The 26,787-nt window shown below is 39.9% G+C and overlaps 3 protein-coding genes across 3 annotated transcripts in view; 2 read left to right on the forward strand and 1 right to left on the reverse strand.

Annotated features, from left to right (window-relative positions):
* Nucleotides 1-1,178, forward strand: part of spcs1 (signal peptidase complex subunit 1) — a 1,484-nt gene extending 306 nt beyond the window's left edge. The window contains exons 2-4 of the mRNA XM_062415412.1: nucleotides 96-155; nucleotides 262-348; nucleotides 889-1,178. Coding sequence (XP_062271396.1) covers nucleotides 96-155; nucleotides 262-348; nucleotides 889-1,011 — 270 coding nt within the window. The 3' untranslated portion in view covers nucleotides 1,012-1,178. The remainder of the gene's footprint in view (nucleotides 1-95; nucleotides 156-261; nucleotides 349-888) is intronic.
* A 94-nt stretch (nucleotides 1,179-1,272) lies between these two features.
* Nucleotides 1,273-8,131, reverse strand: nek4 (NIMA-related kinase 4). The gene is made up of 16 exons (XM_062415411.1): nucleotides 7,859-8,131; nucleotides 6,913-7,179; nucleotides 6,619-6,816; nucleotides 6,428-6,535; nucleotides 5,925-6,079; nucleotides 5,591-5,735; nucleotides 4,531-5,196; nucleotides 4,392-4,442; nucleotides 4,084-4,227; nucleotides 3,488-3,652; nucleotides 3,224-3,290; nucleotides 2,967-3,079; nucleotides 2,709-2,791; nucleotides 2,336-2,553; nucleotides 2,115-2,251; nucleotides 1,273-1,968 (listed from the first exon to the last, which is right to left on the reverse strand). Exons 1-16 carry the CDS (start codon nucleotides 7,943-7,945, stop codon nucleotides 1,870-1,872), a joined length of 2,703 nt encoding a protein of 900 aa, XP_062271395.1. The 5' UTR covers nucleotides 7,946-8,131; the 3' UTR covers nucleotides 1,273-1,869.
* Nucleotides 8,132-10,471: 2,340 nt separating this feature from the next.
* camk1b (calcium/calmodulin-dependent protein kinase Ib) overlaps nucleotides 10,472-26,787 on the forward strand; it is a 38,920-nt gene continuing 22,604 nt past the window's right edge. The window contains exons 1-2 of the mRNA XM_062415273.1: nucleotides 10,472-10,521; nucleotides 22,552-22,665. Coding sequence (XP_062271257.1) covers nucleotides 22,580-22,665 — 86 coding nt within the window. The 5' untranslated portion in view covers nucleotides 10,472-10,521; nucleotides 22,552-22,579. The remainder of the gene's footprint in view (nucleotides 10,522-22,551; nucleotides 22,666-26,787) is intronic.

Consider the following 26,787-nt stretch of genomic DNA (forward strand, 5'->3'; position numbering starts at 1 on the left):
CAATCAACCAAGTTTTCTTATCAGCTGTAGAGTTTAACAATCAAGTATCATATGAGACGTTAACTTAAGGCGCTGTTGTATCTCTTGTGTTGCAGGATTACAAGGGCCAGAAGCTGGCTGAACAGATTTTCCAAGGAATAATACTCATCTCAGCGGTAACTAAACATGACAAACGCAAACTAGCCATTTAAAACATCCCATTTGAAGGCCATTGTGTTTTTGTGTCTGCAGGCAGGTTCACTGGTGTCATTGTTTTTCCAGGTGATTGGATTCGTGTATGGTCTGATCATTGAGCAGTTTGGGTGGACAGTTTACATCGTTTTGGGTGGTTTTGCTGTGTCCTGTGTGGTAAGTTTTGCTTTGCATTAAGATAAGACACGTCTTTATTGATTCCCCTTTAGAGAAATTCAAATTGACTAGCAGTACAGTTGGAAAAAAGTAGCAATGTAAGGGTGAAAGTGATAGAGTAAAATACAATACCATGTACAGTAAACAGTTTCTGTGTATACATCTGCATAAATATAAATGTGCAAAATGCAGAAGTTCCTTAGATCATATACATGTGTGGACTGTTCCTGGGATTTACATAGTATAGAGAGCATTAGTCTTTTTAGTGGAAGTGGGAGGTACTGGGAGCTGTGGTGTTTTACAGTCTGATGGCTGATGGTATGAAAGAGTCCCCCAAGTGCTTTGAGGCACCTGGCTTGATGAGTCTGTGGCTGAATGTGGTCCTGAGCTGCCTCAGGTATGCGTAGAGGGAAGGAACAATATATCCACCTGTCCTATACACAAGACTAAATTCTTGCCCATTGTAGTTTATCTTGTTGTGTATCATGTCAACAACAGCCAACATTATATCATTTCTAATGTTTCTCTCCTTGATTGTAGTTGACTCTGCCCCCCTGGCCTATGTTCAGAAGGAACCCCCTGTCCTGGCAGCCAGCTTTACCAGAGACAAGCAGTGAGTCCATCCCAAAACCTCAGGAAAGCAAGAGGAAGAAGAACAAGTAACTCAGAACTGTCCCTGCACGGCTGTTAATACACCTTTTTATATTGGAAATTATTCTGAAGTTTGTCTCCCAGTTCACATGTAAAGCGTTAGGAAGGAAAACTTTGTTACAGTGTTCATCAATCAACAATGAAATACTTATGTCCAGTAATAAACAACTGATACTGTATGTTTTACAAATGTGTATTTGTATTTACATTTGGTTTTCGGCAGACTGAGTATGTGTGTCTGAAAAATGGCACATTTAAGCATGACTTATTTATAAGACGTTTTATTGTAGCTCTCAACATAGTGAAACAAAGGTACAAATCAATACAAATAGTTTAGGGTTTATTAAAAACAATTAGTGTTAATATCTGCACTACATTATTTTTTTTGGTTTAAGAAAATATAATAGAGTAGAACAATTAAATCTTCAACGATACAGCATATGTAGAACAATTACTGAATTATAGCGGTCATAAATAAGCCACTACATTCCACTACAGCAATTAAGAAGATAGTGAATGCTTTAATATGAATAGAAATGTTTGCATAGGCATCCTGAAAACTGCAGGATTACTAGATGTACTAGAATAACATAAAAAAACTATATAGTCATGTACATAAAATTGCATGCACAAGGAGAGCTGAATGGTGTCACTTCTAAGACAAAACCTACAAGCATGAATGAGAATTTGAATGTAAACAGGAGGAATTAAGTGGCATTTTATTCAGTTCAGTTTCTGCTTGAAAAGTTGAAACTTTTCTGTAGTTTCCTGTTCAGCGAGATCTGTCATGACACTTTCCTCTTCTTAGCAATTTCTCACTAATGATGAAATGCACTTGTGTAAATGCTTCCTTCTGTATAGTGTCCTCTTTTACACTTTGAAGGCTATCTCCTCAAAGAATTTCAGCTGCCTTACCATCACAGCATAAGTTTGATACTTCTCATCTCCCATCTGGTCACGAAGGCACAGCTGCAGTGATACAAAAGCAAGATACACAGAAAACAGAGGAAATCATAATTAATTCAAATGAATTTAGCATTTTGAATTAAGAGGACAATTTAACTTTTCAGTGGAGTTTGGGTTTATTTTTAAAAATACAAATTTTAAATGCGTACTTCTCGTTTGTCGTCGTCGTCGTCGTCCTCCATGATTTCCAAGACTCTGTCGAGAAGTTTGACTCCCAGACCTTTCACCACATCTGTTCTCAGCTGTTCTATGGCTCTCCTTATCTTGGCAGGACCAGACGTGGAGCCTTTCAGAGGAACAAACTGGTTAAACACAAGAACACACCACAACAACTGACTCATGACAACAGAGTTTGGTCAAAATATCTAACCTATTGGTATTTCGCCGAGTGACAAGTGCTCTGCTTCCTCTCGAGCTTTCCCATGAAGCACCAGAGTGTCCCTGTACTTCCTGTTCAGTTTAAATTCTGGCAACGCAGTAGAGCCAAAACTGCCTTTGTCCACCTCGTTCACACCAGCTCCACAATCCATTCTTAAAGTCTGGGTCATCATGTGGACTAAATCCTGCATTTCGCTAGATTCAGTCTTCCTGTAAAAAGTCCGTAAATCAAGGATTATACAGCAGATTTATACAGGCGTGAAATAGCAAATGTGTGAGCAAAGGCTTTCCAGAGCGAGTAATATGAAGATGTTTGAGATGAGGAATTGTTAGAATAGTTTCTATCCTCTATTGTACACTCTCACCTTTCTCTGCAGTCTCCCTCTGAACGCTCTGTGGAACTTGTGGATGAGCTGCACTCATCATCGGACTTTAGCTCCAATTTATCCTGTTACAATTAAACACACACCACTGTTGTGATAGAAGTATGGGCACACATTTAAGCTTACTATAAACTATAATATCGGATTAGCCTCATAAGGCACATCCAGCCTCTTTTGTGTTTTACCTGTAGCTATTTAAAACGTGCAGTTAAATTACACAGTGGAGTGGAGTGTCTGTACCTTATTATTATTCTCAGTGATAGAGTCCGAAACAGATCTGCTAACTGGGGCTCTGTCATGCTCAGGCTTGGTGGAAGTCACATCATAAGATGACCTTCTTACAGCACTAACACCTGTGGAAAGATCCAAGTAATCATTGAGGAGGGAAAAATGAAATACCAACCATACTTTTAAATTTTTTTATAGACATTTAATATAGCTTTAATAACACAGAATGTTTTTGATTATAGGTCTAAACAAAATATTGCAAAATGTACCTGATTGGCTGACAGTCTCTTGGGACTGCCTCAGTCTTCGTCTCTCTCTGGCAGACAGAGGACGATCCTGAAATAAATATTGACCCACATTGTCTGTGATTGATACACTACTTATAACAATTTGTTGCTTACAAATGTAGAAATGGTGATCCTTCTTGGTGATGAAACAAAAATTGTGCCTTATGCATGGTGGATATTCAGTAATGTACATGGTTGTGCAGTAATGTCTCTGTATACAGAATGTAAGTGGAAGGGCAATATCACCTGCGGCACATTTAAGAATCCGTCCTTACAGTAACCAGCTGATGTGGAGGTTGCAGCAACACTAGCTTTCTTGCTCTCTGTGCTCCTCTTGCTTCTCTTCCTCCCCTCCACAGCTACACTTTCAACAGGAAGTGGAGGTAAAGGTCTGGGAGCACCTGCCTTAGACTGACAAAAAGAAAAAAACGAAATAACTTTAATTATTCTTATTGACTGTTGATGGTTATTTTTATGGTCACATTTGTCATGTGTAGCCTGCCATTAAAATTACAAACTAGTTATTAAAGAAGATATTTAAGCACGATTCATATTTAGTGTATTTTCATGAATGCAATCTGATGGTCAAATTAAGAAAAACTGCATTTAAGATTCACTGAGACAACATAAAAATGTATTTTCTTGGAGATCACATTACATTTACCATGTTGTTCCATTAGTATAATAATGTACATTAGTGTAAATAACAGAATATAATCGTGTTGCTGAACTGCATTGAGATTTTTCATATTTTGATCCGAACAACAATCATTTTACTTTTTAACCCTTTAGGTTTTTTAACTTTCAATCCTCTAACATTAGGTTCTCTCTCTTAACTTTACCTTATCCTGATCCCCATGTGTCCGTCTGGTGTCCCTCTCCCTGTGCTGCTGTGAGACAGAAGGCTCTGATGAAAAGTAAGGGGCAGCTTGGGATGGAGTGGACGGCTTGCTGACTTGCGAGGGAGATTCCTCTTGAACAGGTGCCTAAACAAACACAATTACTGCACCTTTATAACCGCAGCAAAAATCTTCACACAACACAAGAAAACATCCTCCCGTCTGTGTTGTTGGGTGTTAGTAGTGTTACACAGTCACACTATCAGTTTTAATCTAGCAAGAGTTAATAGATTGAGTACAAGAGTTCTCACCAGTATTGCAGGGAACGGTTCTAGTAGCTTTTCAGTAGAGTCAAGGTTTTCCTGTGAACACATGAATTAACACACATAAAAATAGGAATACATTAGGTGAGAACAACAGAAGTATATCTCTGTTACTAATAGCACTTACTTGCATGTCTGAGGTATGCTGTTGTGTTGGAGTTCCCTTCAGAAGGGTCACAGTGTCATTTTTATTGTCCATATTCACTTCCCAAACCTTTCCAATGTTTTCTAAGTCGGGTTTGTGTGCAGATCTCCTTTCTTTCTCCACCTCTACTTCTGGGTTCTCCATGTCAGCACCTTTCAGTAACTCCATGGTGTCATCTTTATCATCCACATCTGACATCTGTTTCTCCCCTAAGACAGAAAACGTATCCCCAGGTTTTGGCGTGGCCTGTGAATGAATGACTGTTAACCCATTGGATGCTCGATGCTTGTCTCGTCCCTTACTGCCGGCACCTGATAGGGACTTCGGAGGGGGCTGAACAGGGGAAGGAGGGGGAGAGGGATCCGGTTTCCCTCTGCCCTTGCTGTCTTTGTGCCCACTGTGAGTCACATGTTCATTACCTCCACGGTGGTCTGACCCAACTGACTGGGGCCCCTGCACCTGTCTCTTCATTGGGTCTGCATCCCCCTGCAGTTGGATATCAATATTGATGTTGCTGACGGTTGCCAGGGATGTGATGCTGCTTTTGAGGGCATCAGGTGAAGAGGGTTTGGGTGATAGAGGTGTCTGGACTGGACTGCAGTCTGTGGCACCATTTTGTACTTTATGTTGTTGTGATGTCTCTTCTTTCTGAAGGTGAGGGAAAATCAAAGGGCAGAATAAATACAAAGAAGCCACTGAAAATCTTCAACTGAATAAACATGGAGTACTCTGCAGAACTGTTTTTGACATTTTACTACCCGGATGACCAAGACGAATCAACACATATTGAGAATAAACTTGGAACAAGGACCTTGTATGCACTGTCACGTACTGTATGTTGTGAATCTACAGATAAAGATGCAACAACACTGTACAATTTCTATTTAATCTGTGACAAAATATGAGGCTGTGAGAACATTTTAGACAATGCTACTTAAATCCAACTATATTTTCTTATAATAGTAATATTTCATATTTACCAACCTAAAACTTTAGGGTTTTCTGTGTAAAAAAAAAGCCTTGCTATTTGTCAGTCACTCACCCGTTTCACCCTGGGGAGAGGTTCAGGTCGTGGACTTGAAGGCAGTTTCTCAGGTTTTGGCTGAGGTGATGCCACAGATGATGAATTGTTGGCTCTAGAATCACCACTGCCACCCACAGCTTTCTTTCTTGACTTGGCAGTTTTTCTGACCAACAAACACAAGCACAAACATCAGATGAATAATTCTACTTGATGTTAGGGCTCACCATGGCAAAGGAGTGACAAACAAGGAGAACAGAAATTAATATCTGACCATGGAAAGCTATTACAGTTGAAATATACAGAGACAGTAATATATATCAAAAGACAAAGTTAGACATCCAGTGCCACCCACTCTTTGGTAGCCTCAAGGAACATCGCAATTTGTCGTTTGATGTAGGGCTGCCGCAGGATAAGTTTCACATCTGGTCTGTCTTCAGGTCTCTTACACAGCATGCTCTTAATCAGATCTCCCAGCTGGGGATCGTACCTACTGGGCATCTGCGGCAGCTGATGAGAAAACCAGAAGAAAATGTTGTGAATAATTGTGATAACAACTTTTCCATAATATTTCTAGATAATCAGAGTTAAGAAAAATAACATGCTGTTTTAAAAGAATCAATCAATCAAATCCCAATTAAAATGGCTCACATCCCCCATCATTTCCACATTTATTACTTGGGACAGGAACTAGAAACTATTTCCAACCTCAGTCTGTGCTTGGAGCTCAAAAATGTCCCTGAACTCTCTCACAAAATGACCAATTCACATCAAACTCAGAGGACTTACTGAATCATACATGTGTTTCTTGGAAAAGTTGCCTAATAAATTACACATATGTAAAAATATGAAACCCACCTTTCCTTCTACAATGCGATAGACCAGTGAGTTCATATCCTTGGCATTGAAGGCGTGCTTAAGTGTGGACATTTCATACACACAGCAACCCAGGGCCCATACGTCTGACTAGACACAAAGAATACATCCAATATAAAGCAAATCTCAACTAGAAATAAACTCCACACAGTAAGAGCAGATATCCCGAATACCTTGTGGTTATAGGGTTTATTAGAGAAGAGCTCTGGACTCATGTAATAAGGTGTCCCTATAAGTGTGCTGGCCATATCATTCTGGTTCTCCAATACTCGCGCGATGCCAAGGTCCCCAACTTTGATGATGTTGGTCTTTGTCAGGAAGATATTCTGTGTTTTAAGGTCCCGGTGAAGAATGTTCCTCTCATGCAGGTACTGAAAACCAACATCACACAACAATGCAGTGACTTCAAAATTGCTGTATTGAAGAAAATAATTACTGTATATTTGACTTTTAATCCTCCAACATACCTGAAGTGCCATTGCAATCTGGACAAACCACTCCACCACCTGCTTCTCAGGTAACAGATCCCCCTTTTGCTGTTTAAGTCTATGATAGAGGTCGCCACCTTCACAGAAACCCATCACGATGTACAGCTGGCAGTCATCTCCTTCCCAAGACTCCCTGTATGTCACAATGTTGGGATGTCGCAGCTGGGACAGAAGCTGTGCCTCCTGCTCGGCAGATCGCCGTTCCCGCTTAGAGGAGGTGGTTAAATTCAGCTTCTTTATTACATACTGGAAAAAACAGAAAATAATTAGGTACAGTATTTCTTAGTGCAAACAAATTCAGAACTGAAAAAAAACTTGTTCAAAAATTATTATAAGATGGAGAAACTGAAGTTCAGTTGACACTGAACTGGACTGCAAGATAACACCGATTCATTGTTGTAAACCAGGGATTCATAAAACTCAGTTTAAGTCACCCCAACATAAATGGGTCCTAAAAGCTGTCATTCTTGTTTCATGGCTGAATTTCAAACTACGTAATTTTTATTTATCAAGAGGGAAATGGCAGTAGAGTATAATATAACTGTCATGATGATCAGCATTACAAGTTGTGGAGCTGTATTGATAATGTCTAATATAACAGTTTGATTAAAATACTTGTTATGGACTAATGTTACTGTCCAAGAATAAATTAATAACTTTTTAGGTTGTAAATTTAAGTGCTTTTACCCTGTATTTAATAACAACAACAACACACATTAGACACACCCCTATTGTATGCGTTAACATAATTAAGTTCAGTCCATAAATCTCAACCATAATGTACAAGAGCGTCTTAGCCGACTGTAGCTAACTTTACGCTAGCTTTATCTTAGTGGGGTCTTTGCAAGGGTAAAAACATTGCTTATTTTATCAGTTGAGGGCTGTGTGAGTGTATCAAATTCCACATATGCTATTCATTTCTCACCTGTTTTCGGTCGGTTTTGTGTTTCACCAAGTTCACCTCCCCATAGCTCCCTTTCCCAACGACCCTGATGAAAATATAATTATTCATCACTCTTCGAGATTCCTCATAACGTTACACGACCTCCGCAGCAACTTCAACGACGTTGTTTCGAGCCATAATTGTAGCTGTGAGGACGATGTAAACAACATATGAAATCTTTAGGATAAACTTGGCGCTAGGTCTGGGCCAGCAGAGACTTTTGAAAACGCAGGAAATCAGCAGCCGATAGTTTTTCGTCACTAGGCAACTAACAGCTCTCCGCCGACGATAATTGGTGAGAGGGTCCAACTGGACCGAAGCACGGCTGCGTTTACTGCGCAGCGACATCTAGCGCCCGGAGACACACACAGGAGCAGCCTTTATGTATTCATCATTATTCATTCATCAACTTTCTGGGAAGAGTGTCCACCATTCAATAGAAATGGCATTATTTTTGGCGTGTCACTTTCTGACATTCTTTAGAAACGCCCTGCTTTTACCTTCTTTATTCACAGGTGTAGACGTTTAGATGCTTTGTCTATGTTTTTGAGTGACTTTATGTTTGTTATATCTCTATTCTTTCTGCTATTTCAGTAATGCCTGCCATAAAAATAACAAGGGACACTATAGGGTAAAGTTATTTATTGATCATGTACACAAATCATGATACAATGTGCAGTGAGATGCAACTTCGGCCCTCCTATATTAATTTGTAACTGGCAAATACATTAAATGAAAGATGAAAATAGTAATACAGATTTAAAAAGATCAGAATAATAGGTAATAGATGAAAATAGTATGTATACATATGTATACTGTACATACATATTATATGACATATATAAATGTATAACATATATAGTACACATAAAATACAATATATAAACCTGTTATAAGCAAATATTGATATGATATAATGACTATGGAGAGCAAATGGATAGTTATATGAAGGTGCAAACCGATAATGTAAACTCATTTTAATGGAAAGTAATTCGATGTGAAGATAATGTAAAACAGTTCAGGGATCAGCAGCATGATTGTCTCATGTTAGAGTTTAAAGTGCAGTGACTGTCTCATTTACTTCATTTACTTTGCATCCGCCTGAAATGATGCGTTATACCTATGACTTTGTCTGTTTCTATAATAAACATAATATTATACAAGTCCTCGCTATACACCTGCCATGTCTGAATAATACATCAGGGATGAGTTGTGACTGACCTTCCCTGGTCATGGGTGATGTGATCCACTAGGTGGAGCACTACACCACCGCAAGATGACACTGCACAAAGACAGTGTAGCCTATAATAAAGATGCGCAACTGTCAGGCTCATATGATTTAGCTACATGGAGAGGACAGTTGTGTGGGGTTGCTTCATTTGAGGCAATGTCACAAATGAATGGAAGAAATTGGTTTGTGTTTATTATTATTTATTTATTTTTTCTGTCAAAAAACAATGTACGCACAGTTAATTTGTTACAAAATAGACCAAGCAGATAGCAGGGATAATCAAAACAAAAAAGATGATGAACATAAAGTGAATGAAAGAATACGTCTAAAATGATTACCTAAATGAGGAACTGCTGCTGTGATGTATGAGTTAAGAAGATGATCAAATAAAGTTTGACCACTTTGATCAATCTAAACTACATCTACAAGTTCAATAACAAATCTTGATAGCCTAAAATAACAGTCCTGTAGTAGTCCAGAGATGGGAGGCACTTCCAGCAGTATCACAGTATCTCTACTGTGCCATTACACGCTGCCATCTCAACAAATGTCACAGCTGCGTGATAATCATCCTCACCATTTGTATCTACTCCGGTTAAGAACCACGCTTCTTACTGATGTCCACAATCACTTTATTCACCTTCAGTGATGAAACACCGTGAAAACTAGAAACAAACAAAAAACATTTCAGCAATCACATACATCAATCTCAGTCATACATTTCTTTGACACAAATGCCCACCAAAATTAACCAAAATAATTATTCTACCGTGTGAGCCTTGCAAACCAGCAGTAGATAAGTTGAACATCGAAAAAAGGTCCGCCGCACCATCATCCTCTCTCGTCTCTCTTTCTAACTCTAATTCCCGCTCACAACATTCATCACACGTAACCCCGACAGGAAGTGGTTGCGCACGAAACATTCCCTACAAAACAAAGGTTTGGCAGAAACCATGACCATAAAGTATATAAGCATATATATATATTTATATACACATATAAAATAATAATAAAAAGAAATCAGATATCAACATATAAATTACACACTGACTTCCTGTGTTGTCATGGCAACCCATAGAACATTATTATGAGCATCAGCTACACCATGGTTATAATACGTCAACTCTGTCAAACAGACATCATCCACACCAATTCACCTTTAAACATTTTAGTGCGCCGCAGGAGTCACGGGTGGTGGAGAGAGGCGGCCAATGGAGTGGCAGAGCTGGTTACCTGTGCGGCACAGCTCGGCCTGTGATTGGTCCGTCTGTCGCGCAGCCCTGAGGTGACGTCAGGAGGAGCGCTGCTGGTGAGGGCGCAGAGTGGAGATTGAGGGAAAGCGCACCGAGTTGGAGAGACGCACAGACACTGGACGGACACGGCTGGAGGACCTCTCAGCGCTGTTAAATTGCAGGTAGGAACGACTGCTGCGATACTGTCATGACTTTAACTTGATCTCTGTCTCTCATTCAAAGGCCAGATAGATGATGGCGCGTGATTTCCTGTTAGGGTTTTTTTTTTCTCCAAGCAACTTCCATTTCCACTCCGTGTTTCTTTTTGTTTAGGGGACATTGTTATAACATTATTAGAACTCTCGTAAGAAGATTGAATTACTTTAACATGTTTGCCTGCTGAAGTTAAGAGCAGCTGTCAGACGGGTTGTGCATATGTAGACACGCCTCTGTAACTGAAGCTGCAGTTTCGCAGATCAGATACTGACATGGAGTATGCTGGAGAAGCTGGAGTTTTCTCCTGTCTGTGCGAGGTCAGGCGATGTTTTAACCCTTACAGCAGAAATGTAGTGTAGTTTTTGTCAGTAAACATTGAGTTGATGTGTAATCTTCATTTTGAGTCTTTTTTATTTTCTTTCATATCCCCTTTCGGCTTTCTGTTTCCTCTTTTCTGTTACTCAACTTTCTAGCATCCATCCAAGCACCTTCTTCACCCTCTCCTCCCCATGGGATCTTGCAAGCAGAGGTCTCCTTATCAATTAATAAGCTCACTTTGAAAGGAGATTTGTTTTGCGTCGTTGACACTGGTGGCCCAGCTGACCAATCAGACTTGTCAGTAAATCTCTCTGTACCTGCCTTTCTGCCAATGGGGTGCATATTTGATGGAGAGGGAGGCATGCAGGTTGACACCATGGCAAGCAGTTGTCTTTTGTTGAGAGACAGCAGTGTAGCACTGCTACTGTGTTCATGCCTTTAAACATGATGCACTTCTGGCCTAAAAAAAACAGTGATTGGGACACACATGAAAAGGAACTCACCACCTAGGGACCTGGGATCTGGTGAATGTGACCAAAGTTTTGTGGCGATAGCTCTGCCTTTTGAGATGTGACTTTCACCTTGGTTGATTTGCATATCTAATTCCCAAGAGGTACCCCAAATTTACAGAGGCAATACATCAATTAAGATCAAAAATAATTAATACAGAGAAATGTGACTCATCTTCATATTTCAGACTGATCAGGAGGGCCTTGCCTTCTGCAAAGCCCTGAAGAGAAGCCGTAAAACCACTTGAATCATTTCAAAAACAATTTGACTTCCCGTGAAGTGAGTTTGCTTCAACAGGAATGCAGTCCTTTGACATGTGTTAAGTGTTTGTTCATAACTTGGCAGCAGAATCCCTCACAGCTTGGAGCCATGCCATAGATTGTCTGCTGAGATAGAGGTATTAGTAAAGCTTAGCCAAAATAAATATTTATAAATGTTTAAAGACAAAAGAGAATCAGGTTGTAAGTGTAGTAGACACAAGCTACTCAGTTTAGGGAGTTTGGTCAAATACAACTTTTAGACAACTGTTTCTTACATCAGCTCCATAAATCTGTTTGTATGTTTGATTCTGTGCTTGAGTGTGTGTTTGTGTGTGTGTGTGTTAATGCAAGTGTTCACACTACAGCGCCATAGCTACATGTTATTTGTTACGTTTAACTATGGATGTGTGTATTTGTGTGTGTGTGTGTGTGTGTGTGTATGTGTGTGTGTGTTTCTTCTATCCACTGCTCATCACAGGAATGGGAAACCAGTGAGTACTGCAACTCTCTCTGTGTATACATTAAACAAGGGTGAATGCTGCATGTCACATAGTACTTAGAGAATGTGGTTATGGTATTGTGCATCTCCCAAGCCTCTTCAGTCCTGTTGCTTCTTGGGTTTTGAGCAGCACAACTTCACCTACTGACCAAAAGTCATGACATCAGTGGACATGGAGGGGCTGTTTGTGGCTCTCTACATGCTCATACGATACCTGCATGTGTCTCTCCTCTTCTCTCCTGCATTTTTAAAACTTGCCCCTATCTGCCCCTGCGTGTCTTAAACTTGAACCTTACTCTGTTGTTTATAACATTTGCCTGTTTGAAAAACAGCCCCCCTTCCTTTCTCATCTCTGACAATGTCGTTATCCTTAAAGCCTCAATGACTATCCAGTTGTGTTTGAAATGTGATATGAAGTGGCCTAATGTCTGAAACATAACCATATGTTTGTGCCACTGACATGAAATCCAAGTGAATGAGTTGAAGACAATAGAGTAGAAATACAGCTGGGTCTTTGTGATGGTCGCACACCGGTGCTCTTTGGATACTTAAGAGGTTCTGAGCTTATTCCATCTTGTGCTGAGTCCATTGTATGGGTGGGTGATTTGGTCTCAATCAAAAATGTAAAAATCCAAGTTTCCTTCAAAATGATTCATGGTACACTTGCAGGGTTTGTTCAAAATTAAAATAATTTTATTTTACATGGCAAGATGTATTTAAAATAACCAATGCGTTGCGACCCACACAGGTCTTCATCAGGGTTATGAAGCAGATTTTGGTCCATGTTGGTATTTGCCCAGTACAGCTATCAGTAGATTTCCCAAAAAAACACAACCAGCATCAAGCAGGGGTTGATGCATTCATAGATTTCAAATGACTTTGATGTTTGAATGACTTTGATGTTCAGTATCGGTCATTTTCAGTGCATGAATTAACATGAATCTCCATGAATCTCCATGTGAGCAAGGTGATATGCTACAAACAAGCTCTTGGTGAGAGGTTTCACCCACTTCAGTTAACTGAAAAAGATATTGTGCTGTTGCAGTTGTTTTCACCCTAAAGATTACTAGTTAAACAGAGCAGGTATGTCTGTCATCCTTTTAATACATCTATCAATCAGTTTTTCAATAAACTTTCAAAAATTATGAAAAGTCGAGAGGGTCACGTGACCAACAACCGCAATGGTCGCTGAGAACTAGAGCTCCTTACCCACCTCCTTATTTTAATGAAAAACCAGGTCTATTCCTGTTTCTTCGACGTCAAAACGTTTTATTTGTTATCATAGTGACTCAGTGAAATGCCTGCAAACGCAAGAAAGCAGGTATCGTTGTCGTCTAAGTTATCTTCTCAGAAAGAGAAATCTGCTAACATGGCGGCTGCTAACGTGGCGAATGATGCTAGTCCGGACCTAAACGTGGAGGACATTATCGCTCAGGTCTTGGAGAAGCAACAGAGTGTGCTTGAATCTGTGGTCCACAATGCAGTTAAGGGAGCGTTAACAGAAATTGATACTTCTCTGCAACACATCAGGACAGAGCTTGAGATGCAGGGTACTACAGTACGTGATGTGATGCAACGTTTGGAAAAGACACAGGGGGATAACAGGCAGATGAAAAAAATCGTGAATGCCTGTGTTGATGACCAGAAGAAATTTGAACATAAGCTAGCCGAAATGGAGGACAGATCCCGACGCAACAATGTACGCATCATTGGACTAACAGAGGGCAGCGAAAAGAGTGATCCAGTTGGATTCCTGCAAGAACAACTTCCGGTGTGGATCCCTTCCTTACAGAACAAGGCCATCATCGAAATTGACAGAACACAGAATATATGGCAAGGGTACAGCAACACGTACTTTGATTTTTAGCTCTCCAAGGGGCAAGACAAGCACAGCAAAAAGGGCCAATTCATGATTCTAGAACAACGCTTCGTTTTAAACCTGACTACAGCGCATTCACTATCCAGCGACGTCAAGAGTTTATAGCGGCACAGCGTAAGCTGCATGCTAAAGGCATCTCAAACTTTCTTATCTATCCGGCTACCCTGAGAGTGACCCACAAAGGGAGAGAGTTCACCTTCACTACAGCCAAAGATGCAGACGTTTTCTGTCGGGAATTGGATGTGGAGGACGACACGACATGCACACGGGACGCTCCGCGGCTGGACCGGGTGCCGATGATGGAGTCGGAGGACGACGATGCATCCACGCAAAGGATTTCGCGTCTGGAGCGGGAACCGACGGCGGAGCCGGAGAAGGCAGACCCACCGACTGCGGACTAGCGATATCTGGTCTACTGTGCTGACGGTTTGACGCGAGAGCAGTGTATGTAAGTTTTTGGAGCCGAGCTCTGAAGGCTGAAAGGACATGATATAGCCTACTGACTGTTTAGCTTATATTCTTGTTATATTTCGCCAACCAGGTTGGTGTGTTTTTCGTATGCCTATCTCAGTATTTGGTAGCTGTTTGTGTTCTACTTTTTGGATCTTTGTAAGGTCGTTCATGTTTAGCATAATAGTTCACCAGACCTGTTTTAACGAACCTGTGACTTAAGACAGGAGGGGCGGTTGTGTGCTAGAGTTTGCGCGAGCTGCGTTTGATGTGGCCACGTATCTTATTGATAGGGGATGGGGTTTGCGGTCTCAGAGGATTGGGGGATTTATTTTATTTTTTATGTTTTTACCACACTTTGCTTAGAGCTAGCAGTTTATCCTTTACTAGAAATCTCTCAGCGAACTCCGGTATGGTACACGAGGCATACATGAGTGTATGTTTTGAAGATGGCTGAACTTATTATCAATTATTTCAGTTAACATTAGGGGGCTAAATGGGCCAATCAAACGAGCTAAATTCCTGGACTACTTAAAAAGAAAGAATATAGATGTAGCGCTTATACAAGAGTCACACTTACGGAAAAGAGATGTAAATCGTTTGCAAAATAAATACTACAAGATTGCTGCTTCATCTAGTGATGACACCAAAACCAAGGGCTCCATTGTGTTGCTGTCGCGGAAATGCACACTCACCGTAGATAAAAGTAGTAAAGATCTATCAGGCAGGATAGCTTATATATGCACCACTATAAGGAGTAGGAAAATAGCCTTTGTGTCAGTATATGCACCATCTATATATGACGAAAACTTTTTCCCACGTCTAACCAATGAATTGCTCTCTCTCAATGAATATTCACTAATTATAGGGGGAGACATGAATGCAGTGCTATATTTAAATCAGGATAGGTCAGGGGTCAATCATACAAAAGCCCAAAAACAAACATCAGACATGTTTAGAGCAGTTGTGGAGTCCCACCATCTTGCAGATATATGGAGGATACACAATCCTACTAGCAAGGATTACACCTTTTTTTCCACACGTCATCTTACCCACTCACGCATTGATTACATTTTGTGTTCTAGTGAGCTTAAGATGTTGTTTCACACCATAGCAATAGAACCAGCAATTCTATCTGATCACAATGCGCTGATAACCACATTTCGTTGTGATATGTTAGGAGAAAGATCTAGACGATGGCAATTTAATACCTCCCTTCTTCAGAATGCAGTTTTTGATGCAGAATTTAGAGGCAAATTGTCTGAGTTTATTTCAGTCAATACTGATTCAGTTTCTGACCCTGCATTTGTTTGGCAAGCAACTAAAGGATTTATTAGAGATTTCACTTCCTCCTTTGCGGTCAATTTGAAGAGGAAAAGAGAGGCAAGGATTACAGAGTTGGAAGAACAGTGTAAATCTCTAGAGCAATCTCTTAGGACTGTTTTTTCTAAATCTACACATACTCTTTTAGTCACAAATAGATCAGAACTAAATGATTTGCTAAGAAGGAGAGCTGAATTTATAATGCATAGAGTGAGGCAAAATTATTATTTTAATGGTTGTAAGCCAAGCAAACTGCTTGCTCTGAAATTAAAACAAAGCGAATCCAGAGCCGCTATCAATAGTATACGCACAGACCGAGGAATCTCAACGAATCCTAAAGACATCAACGCCACTTTTCAATCATTTTATTCAAAACTGTATGAGTCCTCCTGCAATGCTGATCCGACCCAGTGTCAGGAGTTCCTAAAAGAGCTGAATTTGCCTCTTCTTGATCCAGAAGAGGCAGAAGAACTTGGTCAACCTATAACGTTAGAGGAACTTAAATCAGCATTGAAAACAGTTAAAAAAGGCAAAGCGCCAGGATTAGATGGAATTCCATCAGAACTCCTTTTACAGTACTTTGACATATTAGGTCCTACCATTTTACAAGCTTTAACTTCAGCCATAGAGATGGGTACTTTCCACCGACAAACCAACACTGCACTAATCTCTGTTCTACCCAAAAAGGGCAAAGACCTTACCTATTGCTCAAATTTTAGGCCCATTAGTCTCATTGGGACTGATATCAAACTGTATTCCAAAGTCTTGGCACTCCGCTTAGAGCGCTTTATTGATAAGCTAGTCCACCCCGACCAATCAGGTTTTATACCAAAGCGTCATGCTGCAGACAATATACGGAGACTATTTCATGTAATAGAAGAAGCCAGAAACCTCCCGACAACGGCAGCAGTGTTATCACTGGACGCGGAAAAGGCTTTTGATCGCCTAGAATGGAACTACTTGTGGCGAGTAATGGAGTTCCTCGGTCTGGGGGCCAAATTCATTGACATGGTTCGTACTCTATATGCGAATCCCACAGCCATAGTCTCAACCAATGGCTTGCACTTTCAGCCATTTTCCATCGAACGGGGCTCTCGACAGGGATGCCCACTTTCCCCCATGCTGTTTGCAATCTCTCTTGAACCGTTAGCCCCAAGCCATAAGGCAAAATAAAATTTGTAATGTCCAAATTAAATCCAATAGCAACTCAATATCGTTATTTGTAGATGATATTTTGTTGTACATCTCTGTCTTGAGGACTCCATTCCAAAAATTCTCAAGATCTTCAACGAATTCGGTTCAATCTCTGGCTATAAAATTAACTGGGATAAATCTAATCTTCTTTTATTGAACAAGGGACATGTGACGTCAACTATCAGTAGTACAATACCAATCCAAAGCAAAATTACATATTTGGGCATTGTCATACACACATCACTTCATCGAGTTGTCCAGGACAACTACGAGACTATATTACGTAATGTTCAGAGTGATCTGGCCAGGTGGTCTGCGCTGCCAGCATCTCTACGATCCAGGATTGCCGTTGTGAAAATGAACATAGTTCCCCGCGTGAATTTCTTAAGTGCAATGATCCCCTTACCTCCACCAGTACATTTCTGGAAGAAACTTGATACTTTAATTCGGCAGTATATTTGGAACAATAAACAACCTAGGCTAAAGTACTCTACCCTGCAACGTACCACAAGCGAGGGAGGCCTGGCCCTCCCCAACTTTAAAATATATCACATGGCCTTTCAGCTGCAAGCCCTCAGAGTGTGGATGGACCCCTCATCTACCATTTCATGGAGAGAAATAGAGCAAAATCTCATTGGAAATGTAAGACTGCAAGACCTTGCCTTTGCAGGTGTTTGTACAAAACAGTGTATGCTAACCTATGGCCCTATTATCACCAACACATTGGCCACCTTTAAACAGATGGAGGAGCATCTGCGTTACACTAATAAGTGGCATTTGAATACCCCGATATGGCACAATAGACACTTAATGTCTGGTAACAAACCCTTTACTTGTAAACAGTGGAGTGAAAGAGGGATTAATACTCTCAACCAGTTATTCAATGAGAAAGGTATGTTGAGTTTTGAAGACCTTAGAGCTAGTTTTGAGATTCCTAGGACTTCATTTTACTCTTATCTTTGCTTAAGATCAGCCCTAAAATGCTATGGAGTACCATGGGGAAACAGTCTGGAGACGCACCCAGTCATTAAATGTTTTTTTGATTTCCCTGTGAGAGGATTAGTGTCTATGATTTATGCTAAGTTAATGCAAGCATCTATAGCAAAACTTCCAATAGTGGGGAAATGGGAGCGAGAGCTGAGCCCTGAGGGAAACACAATTGATTGGGATGCAGTTTGGGACAACATTTTTCACTGCTCCAAGAATCCAAATCACCAGTATATTCACTTCAACATATGCCACAGGACGTATTGGACTCCTCAGAAGAGATACATATCTAAAGCCATTCCCACTCCCTACTGTACCTTCTGTCAACCTGAACAAACTGGTACTTTTCTGCATATGGTCTGGGGGTGTGAACAGGTGTGTTATGTCTCGTCAAATTTGTTAATGTCTTGTCTTGTGTCATGTGTTGGTCCTTTATGTTTTAATTTAGTCAAGTCACCCATGTCCCGTCCTGTCATGCACTTCCTGTTTTATTTTGTACTCACCTTTTCCCTCTTGTTTCAGATCCTGACTTCCTCCCTTTGTGTGCCTTCCCTCCGCTGTGATTGTCAACCCCGCCCCTGATTGGTTCCACCTGTGTCCCCTTACCTCATGTTCAAATAGTCCTTGTCTCCCTTGTCTTGTGTCAGTTCGTTTTGTCTTGTCAGCGTCACCGTCATGCAGCCCGAGAAGCCTTGTTTCATTCTGTCCTCCAAGTGAGCGTTTTTGGTTCCCCTTTATCATCCTCCTTGAGAGCGTTTTTTGTTTAATAAATTCCCTTCGAGTTAAGCGTTTGAGTCCTCCTTCCTGTCTGAGGTCGTTACAAGGTGCATGAGTTCTGGCACAAAACAACATCAATATCTGATGTAATAGGATGCCAGATTCCTATTGATCCAATTGTTTTGTTACTTAATGATGACTCTAAAATACACCTGCTTGAGAGACAGAGGAAAATCTGGCTAGCTGGTTCAACTGCAACCAAGAAAATGATAGCTCAGCGCTGGCTCCCCCCTCACTCGCTGTGTATAAAACAGTGGTTAGCGTATTTTCTAGACATAGTGAGACTTGAGCTCTCTACAGCAAGGATTAACAAAGCCAAAGCATCAACTATAAATCTATGGGAAAGCGCAGCAGCACAAATATCAGACCTAATGACCTCGGGGGCACAAGAACAAGAACTAGAGGAGAGTGATTAGGCAAGGTGTGTTTTGTTTTTTGTTTTATTTTGTTTTGTTTTGTTTTCTTGAGACCGCAGAGGGTGGGGGGTGGGAGGTGGGTTTTTGTGTAATTTGTGTAATGTGTGTTTTTTCTACACCATTTGACACTTCTTGTCATACACTGTAGAATATATTCTGTATATCTGAATGATTTAAATGGTGTTAATAAAAAATTGATCTTAAAAAAAAAAATTATGAAAAGTCAGAGTTTACCAGAACCCAAAGTAATGTTTTACAGGGTGTATTGGTGGCTTAGTGATTATGAAGGATACCATTTCCTGAAATCGCAACATCCTTTAGTTTGATTCTAGCTGTTGACCTTTGTCAGATGTAGTTTCTCCACTTTTTCAGCGTTTTCTCTTTCTCTCTCTACTGTCCACTATAAATAAAAACTAAAATGCCAAACATTTTAAGGAAATATTCACGTTTAGATACAGTGTTACCAGAAAATGATTGGCGTTTTACTTGATAGTTCTTAATAAATTCATAAAATTCATAAAATTGTCATCAGTTACTTTACACTAGCCTGAAGAATGCAAAACTGTAGAAAGAAATTCCAACATGCCAGAACATACAAAAATCACCCTATCCTTCGAAAAGAACTCACTGTATCCTTTTGTATTGTTTGTAAATAGAGAGATCATTTTTACTGGAAACACCACAAAAAACAAAAAAGGACCATGGTAATGGAGCTTCAATTTCCAGAGAAAGACAATGGTGTCAAGTTGAAGATATACTAGGAATAGAGTTACAGTCCACCATGTATTGTTGTTTTTTTACCCTACTGTAGTGATTAGAGTCCAGGAGTTAAGGCTACAATACAGACAAAGCCTTTACACACATATGACTGGACTTCCTCTTTCTGCTTCCTTTAAGCGCACTACTTTGCATGCTGCTTTTTCAGGCGGCTAATTTAGAGATACTTCCTTTTGATTCAATTGCTTTCAATGGCCATGCAAAATGCAGTGGAGGAAATTGGCACTGTAGATAGACTGATATATTTAAATGTTAAACTGTGAGCTTTGTTCATAGTAATTTGGTTACGTTTGGTTATGCTCAGTAAGTTTTCATTGCATGCTAACACAGAAGCTTGTACCTGCAGTCATGAATTTAAAGTGTTCTCCACACATACCAAAATACACTAATAGTCAATGAGTTGTGGACTGTACATCCTTGATGCTCACGTGGAAGCATAAGTAATGACCTGAACAGGCTATATCATTTTACATCATTCCTTCTAACCTGTATCCAAATAACCACACACCTGATTATTTTGTGTATTATTCATACCGCATCCAGCCGCCAAAGTGACCAGAATAATTTCCACCTTAGCTGCCACCTGCTATTAAACACTAAAGCAATTTGGACCCTCAGATACCATAGCAGCTCCTTTGGGTTTCCATGACGACACGAATGAAGCTGCCTTCTGACATTAGTGAAGGCAGCGAGAGAGCCACCATGTGTGTGTGAATCTATGCTGGCGCGTGCATGTGTGCAATGCAGCCAGAAGAGGCCATGTCCTATTAACATTTATTCTGAGATAACAGCAGTGTTAAGCCTGCCGCTGTCTACCGCTTAATGCCACTCATACACACACACACACACACACACAAACACACACACACACACACACACACACACACACACACACACACACACAATTCAACAAAAATGAGCTGACTCTGACCTAATTAGGAGATGATTAACCGCACTCTTCTATAGTCTTCGACAAAACAGCACTGGTACAATGCAAAACAATATGTTACATCATCTTATATAGGCTGTGAAGTTGCCAGGCAGGCAGCAGGAACAGAGGAGGAGTGAGGCATGCTGATATGAACAGGGCTATTTTTGTCTGTGAGGTCTTGAGTTATAGGCACTTTCTGGGTTTAGATGATGATAGCTGTGACAGCAGGGTTCTCTGTGATCACTCCCACTCTTGAGAGTATGTTACGGACAAACATCTGAATGTTAACTTCTCAAGGGAAACATGAACAAGTGATGCAAAAGTGAGAACGGGAAACAACCAAAGAATTGATATTGTTTGTGTTGTTTTCTAACTGTAAAGATATAGTGTTTATACTTGATACTCTTAAAGCTTGACATTAAAAGGTGAACTGCTGTATACTTTAACTCATATATTACCGTAGCAACAATGTGGTTACTAGAGTGAAACTAGTAGTTTAATTATTAACCTTGTAGATATGGCTGTGACTTTCAGCCCTCTCTGCCATAAATTCTACTCTTGCTGATCATAAACATAGTTGATTACAGTCCTGAACTTTTCATAACATGTCAGAGTAAAGAAAACAAGTAATTTAGACTGCTGTGTTGAATTTCCTAAGTAAGCACAGCATTGCAGCGACCACTTTCACTTGATGCTGAAATGCAGCTACCCAAAATAGCCCATGTGTAGTAGAGAAGTTGCAGGAACTGCAGTGACCCAGTAATTTACTGTAACCCTTGATTCAGGCAAATGGATGAAATGCAGCTTAAGCCTGTGTTCAATAATTTGTGACTTATGATATGGCTTGTGTGTGAACATGTTGCAAGGACGGAAACAGGTTTAGCAGCATTCTTCAGCAGACTGAGACGCATTTAATTGTTTATGTAAGAGACGAAAATTTTGCAACAGAGCTGGTTGTAACACAGGAACCGGTTAGTTTACGACAGTTCCTTGTCTGTGAATCACATTAAATAGAAGTTCTCATTTTGTGTGTATGTATTGGCCGTGGCTGGCATCATAAAATTTGACACGTCGTTTAATCAGTTACTTCACACCATTTTATGGCTTTTAGTCGTGGTAAGCACTGCTACATACTGACAAGGCTTATGCAAACCCCAACAGTGAAGCCCAAAATGAAAATATTCATAACACAACATTATAATGCCCATTTAGTGGTTATTACAGTGTAAATTACCTTGAATCGCCTGAGTTTGAAAAATAATCTTAACAACAACAACAACAACAACACATTTATTAATGGATAGCCCCTTGAGATGAACCATCTCATTTTCAAAGGGGTCCAAATACAACCTGCTTAACAAATACACCTGCCTCACTTTACAGTGTAGGATATGTCAGATGTTTTTTGGACTTCAGCGTTTCCCAACTGATATGATGTATTGCACACTGTTAGTGTGTTACCACAAGTGGAAAACCCTGTAATACATTAATTGATGTCAGTGATCCAAGTTATTAAAGTCTAAATGATTTTAGATGTTGACATGTACTCAACCATTTAAATAAAGTGAGCACTATCAGTGCAGAATTGTCTTGACTGCAAATTTGGGGGATGGGGACAATGAAACTCTTGGTATTAATGAGCATTTCCTGCGTATCCTGTTTTTTTCCTTACTAGTATTGTTTCTGACCGTAACAACAAGAAGATGCCACTGGGTGACGAGTGCCATGCCTGGAAAAAGAAGACCTCAGATGTGAAGGAGAAGTATGACTTCAAAGAGATCCTGGGAACGTAAGTGTGTCACTGCCAGAGGCAAACCCTTGTGTTTCAGTTTTGCATGATGGCTTTTCCACACTGTTGTCAAAACGAATGGAAAAATTTGCATTTATTTTGTTCCTGATTTGTTTGGATGAATTTTTATTATCATGCGTATCTGGGCAGGTAGTTTTTTGTTGCTAAATGACTGTATAGACCTGCTTTGGTAAAGATGGACTGGTCCTTAAAGTACTGAGAATTAGTGGATGAGGAGGCAGTTTTTGTTGGCCCCACAACTGTTGACCGTAACTCTTGCTGTGTTTTTGCTTTATTATGTAAATGTGCTACTGCTGGAAATACATTTATGTTGGGTTGCTCATGTGGGTGTCACTCGATCAACAGCTTAATGCTTTAGCAGAAATGAGGGTCTCTAATTTTGTGCGAGCATACAGTGGCCGACTATTTGGTGACCACGCTGTTGCAAAGCCAATATTAGCAGCAGTGCCATTTTTGTCACACCATGTTTTGTACATGAACTTGCCTGGTTATTTCATGGTTCAACAGCAAACCTGCTCATGCTGAAGTAGGTGGTGTGACAGAGCTTCTGCAGGTCAGATGCTGCATTACAATTACAGCATTTTGAATTCACACCTGTATTTTTGTTGTGTAGACTTCCTCCTATTCTGCAAACATTATTTTTGTGCATGTACTAAATCATCTTGCAAAACTCTCTAAAACCACTTTCAGTTTGATAGACATTTTGTCATTTAGCAAACAGTATTTAACACAATTACTGTAAGGTAGAGTCACTGCGGGCTGATAAACTATTCCTCACAGTGAAATAACTCTGAGTGCCTGTTTCTCCAGGATGATTCCTGAGCACCATTTTGGCAACACTCCAAACACCATTTCTCTGAGTAATCCAAAGCATGTTTTCTTTCGTGGAAAAAAAAAGTTCTACAGAAGGAATGAACAAATCTCTTAAGAATCAAACAAAAAATAAATAAATTAAACCGTGTTGTACATGTATTTGTATAAGTTTTTCATTTTTGGTTTCAAATCAAATAATTTTACTAATAACTTTTAATCTTTGATTCATGGGAGATTTATTCACTTATTTAAAAAAAAAACAAGTCTAGCTTCAGCCGTCAATGCATGCTGTCAACCCTGCATACATTTTCAGTAATAGAATAGCACTGGATTAAATCTTTGTGAAGCTCATAATGTCAGTTTTTCATCACTGCATCATCAGAAATGTGTTGACCTTTCTGACACAGTGTCAACAATCCAGCTACAAAGCTTTACATTGAGAGACTGATACTCTGCTCTCTGCATTTAAATGATTGTGGACACAACATTAGAAACACCTCTTAAGGAAATGAAGTTCACAACGAAACAGCAAAGGTCACTAGACAGTATGTCTACTAACTATACAGCCTCATAAATGACCACAGGGTTATATCGACACCTCTGACACTGTGTCAATGAAAACTGAACATGATACATTTCACAAAGATAGGATTTATTGCTGGGCTACTGTATTGGATTACATTAGATTGTGCAGGTGTGTTTTATAGAGAGGTAACTCTCATAGCCAAGATAACTCAACACACATGGTTATGGTTATCATGAAATCACATTTCAGTCTATTTTTAAAAAACCCAGTTTTCTTCCTTTTTCCATACTTGGATTGATCTTAAAAAGAAAAATGGTAAAATTCCATATTGGCAGTACTTTCTGAGAAGAAAATTGTGATGTGGATTACTGTAGTTCTGATGGATGCGTTTGTGCCTTTTTATGTGCTGTTTTGCTTTTCTTGATTTATTAGAATCTCTTTTAAATCTCTTAACACATATGTGTGTGTGTGTGTGTGTGTGTGTGTGTGTGTGTGTGTGTGTGTGTGTGTGTGTGTGTGTGTGTGTGTGTGTGTGTGTGTGTGTGTGTGTGTGCCAATGTTTTCCTCTATGTGTGTGTGTGTGTGTGTGTTGTCCATTTCTCTCAAAATGGTCATGCTTGTTGTTTGGCGTGTATGATGGTATGCTTACTGCCTGTCAGTTGTAAAACTTTTTCCCTGGCTTATACGGCAGTCTATGCTATATTTATGTGAGCTGGAGCACCATTCCAGAAGCTATAGAGAACACTTATCCAAACCTAAAAGTAGTTTCGCTCTCTCCCAGTAATATTCAATCACCAAGACAGGTTAATTTCTGTCTTCCTTAGATCATCCTGAGGTTGACTTGGTCCTCCTGTCTAAAGGGTACTGTTATCCATCCCACAGTGAAATGTTTGCCCAGCCTTCCCAAATTGGCAGAAGCAATTTGAACTCTGTCCAGAGAATAAATCGCCTCAAGGGTGCACAGAAGTTAGTTAAATGTTACTTGTAATCTCTTCGGTTACTCTTTGTTTTGTGATGCTAAGGTGTCTCAAGGATGTTTATTCAAGGTGTCTTACTTAAGGCAGTTTTACATAACACCCACATCCTTGTTATTTCAGGATCAAGTTGTGTGGACACTGACTGATTCCAAGATGAAACCTGAGCTTGTTTTGTTAGTTTAAGGACCCCCCCTCCCTTCTTTTGTTACCGGTATGCATGGGGAAGAAGACATATTGTAAACACTGAATGAAAAGGACCTAAAATATTAAGTTACATATATTACAAAAGTCAGATATAGTAGGTTGTCATCTCTCCAGCCACAAAGCATTATATTGCCTGGCCATTTATCAGAATCGATTCAAACATGTCATTCCCCTTTTCTCTCTCACCTTGTTTCTTGTCTGTATCTCTACTATAAACCAATCTAATAAAGACAAAATCACCACAAAAGATCAACCAATCAGCACTCTGATGTCTGGATTTTAAAAGAAAAACAACACATCTAACACAGCCCCAAATACCAAACAAGCGGTGGCCCCTGTAATTATTAATTTGTAATTGTAGTGAGTATTCTTCAGAAAATGCAGAACTCGTCAACATGTCAAGGGGAACTGACACTTTAAAGCAACAACAAAGAATGAAATTTCGAGCTGACTGATACTGCTGAATCCTGTGTGACCTAATGTGGTCTTTGTAGCAGTTTTATGTCAAATTTTGATATGTTATGTGGGTTATTTAAGCACAACTGATGGCTATTTGAAAAAGCTTTCCCATCCTTTCAACTTGTCATTGTCATCCCTTCAGTTGTCCACCTGCCCTTGGGTTTGGTGTTAGCTTCTTTATTTATGGAGAGATCACCAGCTCACTGCATCACTCAGCTGTGTGCCAAATTCATTTGCCATTGCTGGATTGTTGTCTTGGTAACAACAGGAGACACTTTCCATAATGGACTCAAACAGTCACTATGGAAACAAAGTTTTTGATTTGCTATTAATAATCCAGCACTGGGTGCATATGTGTGCATTGTGCAAGGGATAGACCCGCTCTCTCTCTTTTGCAGGAGAACGCAGAGAAATAAATGGCAGACTTATGTTTTTATAAGCATGCCCGATGTTTCTGGAGCCTCTCCCACTGACATTTTGTCAGAGACGATGTAGGCGCCACAAACCACCTCATTACACCATGTCTCAAACAGAAAAAGCAATCAATCTACCTGCCCTGAACACACACAAAGGCCTCAATTCATTAAAGACAGAATAATGGACAGTATATTTATAACAGCTTTACAGGTGTTTTTTATTCTATTATATGTGGTAGTTCCTTGACCATTATTAGAAAAGAGTGAGCTTAGTCAATTTTTCCTATGAGTCATCAGTCAGTGGCCTCTGTAAACGAATTCTAAAATTGGTTGTCATCTACATTTTGATTTAATAAAAACATTTTTCAAAGAAGATATGATGCATGTTAACGCACTACCCTTTTTCTCGCAGACAAATAAGTTCTTGCATTTGATTATTTCTCTCAAATGTCTCTTTTTGGCACAGATATCAAAGATATAGGCGCTTGAAATGTGTCTTCCAGTGGCATGTATGAGTTTGCACTGTGAGCCCGCAGCTGCAGCCACATGTTTTTGTAATCAAAACAGATGGGGATTAATAATGCACAGACAGGCAACAGCACTTTCACTGCAATCAACTCAAATCCTCTCTCGCCTTCCTTCTCTTCTCATTGCTGTTACTTATGTTAATCTATTCCTCTCTGTCTTCTTCTCTCTCTCTTCTGTT

The sequence above is a fragment of the Scomber scombrus genome, chromosome 3, assembly GCF_963691925.1.
Source record: "Scomber scombrus chromosome 3, fScoSco1.1, whole genome shotgun sequence".
In the NCBI taxonomy this organism is placed as follows: Eukaryota; Metazoa; Chordata; class Actinopteri; order Scombriformes; family Scombridae; genus Scomber; species Scomber scombrus.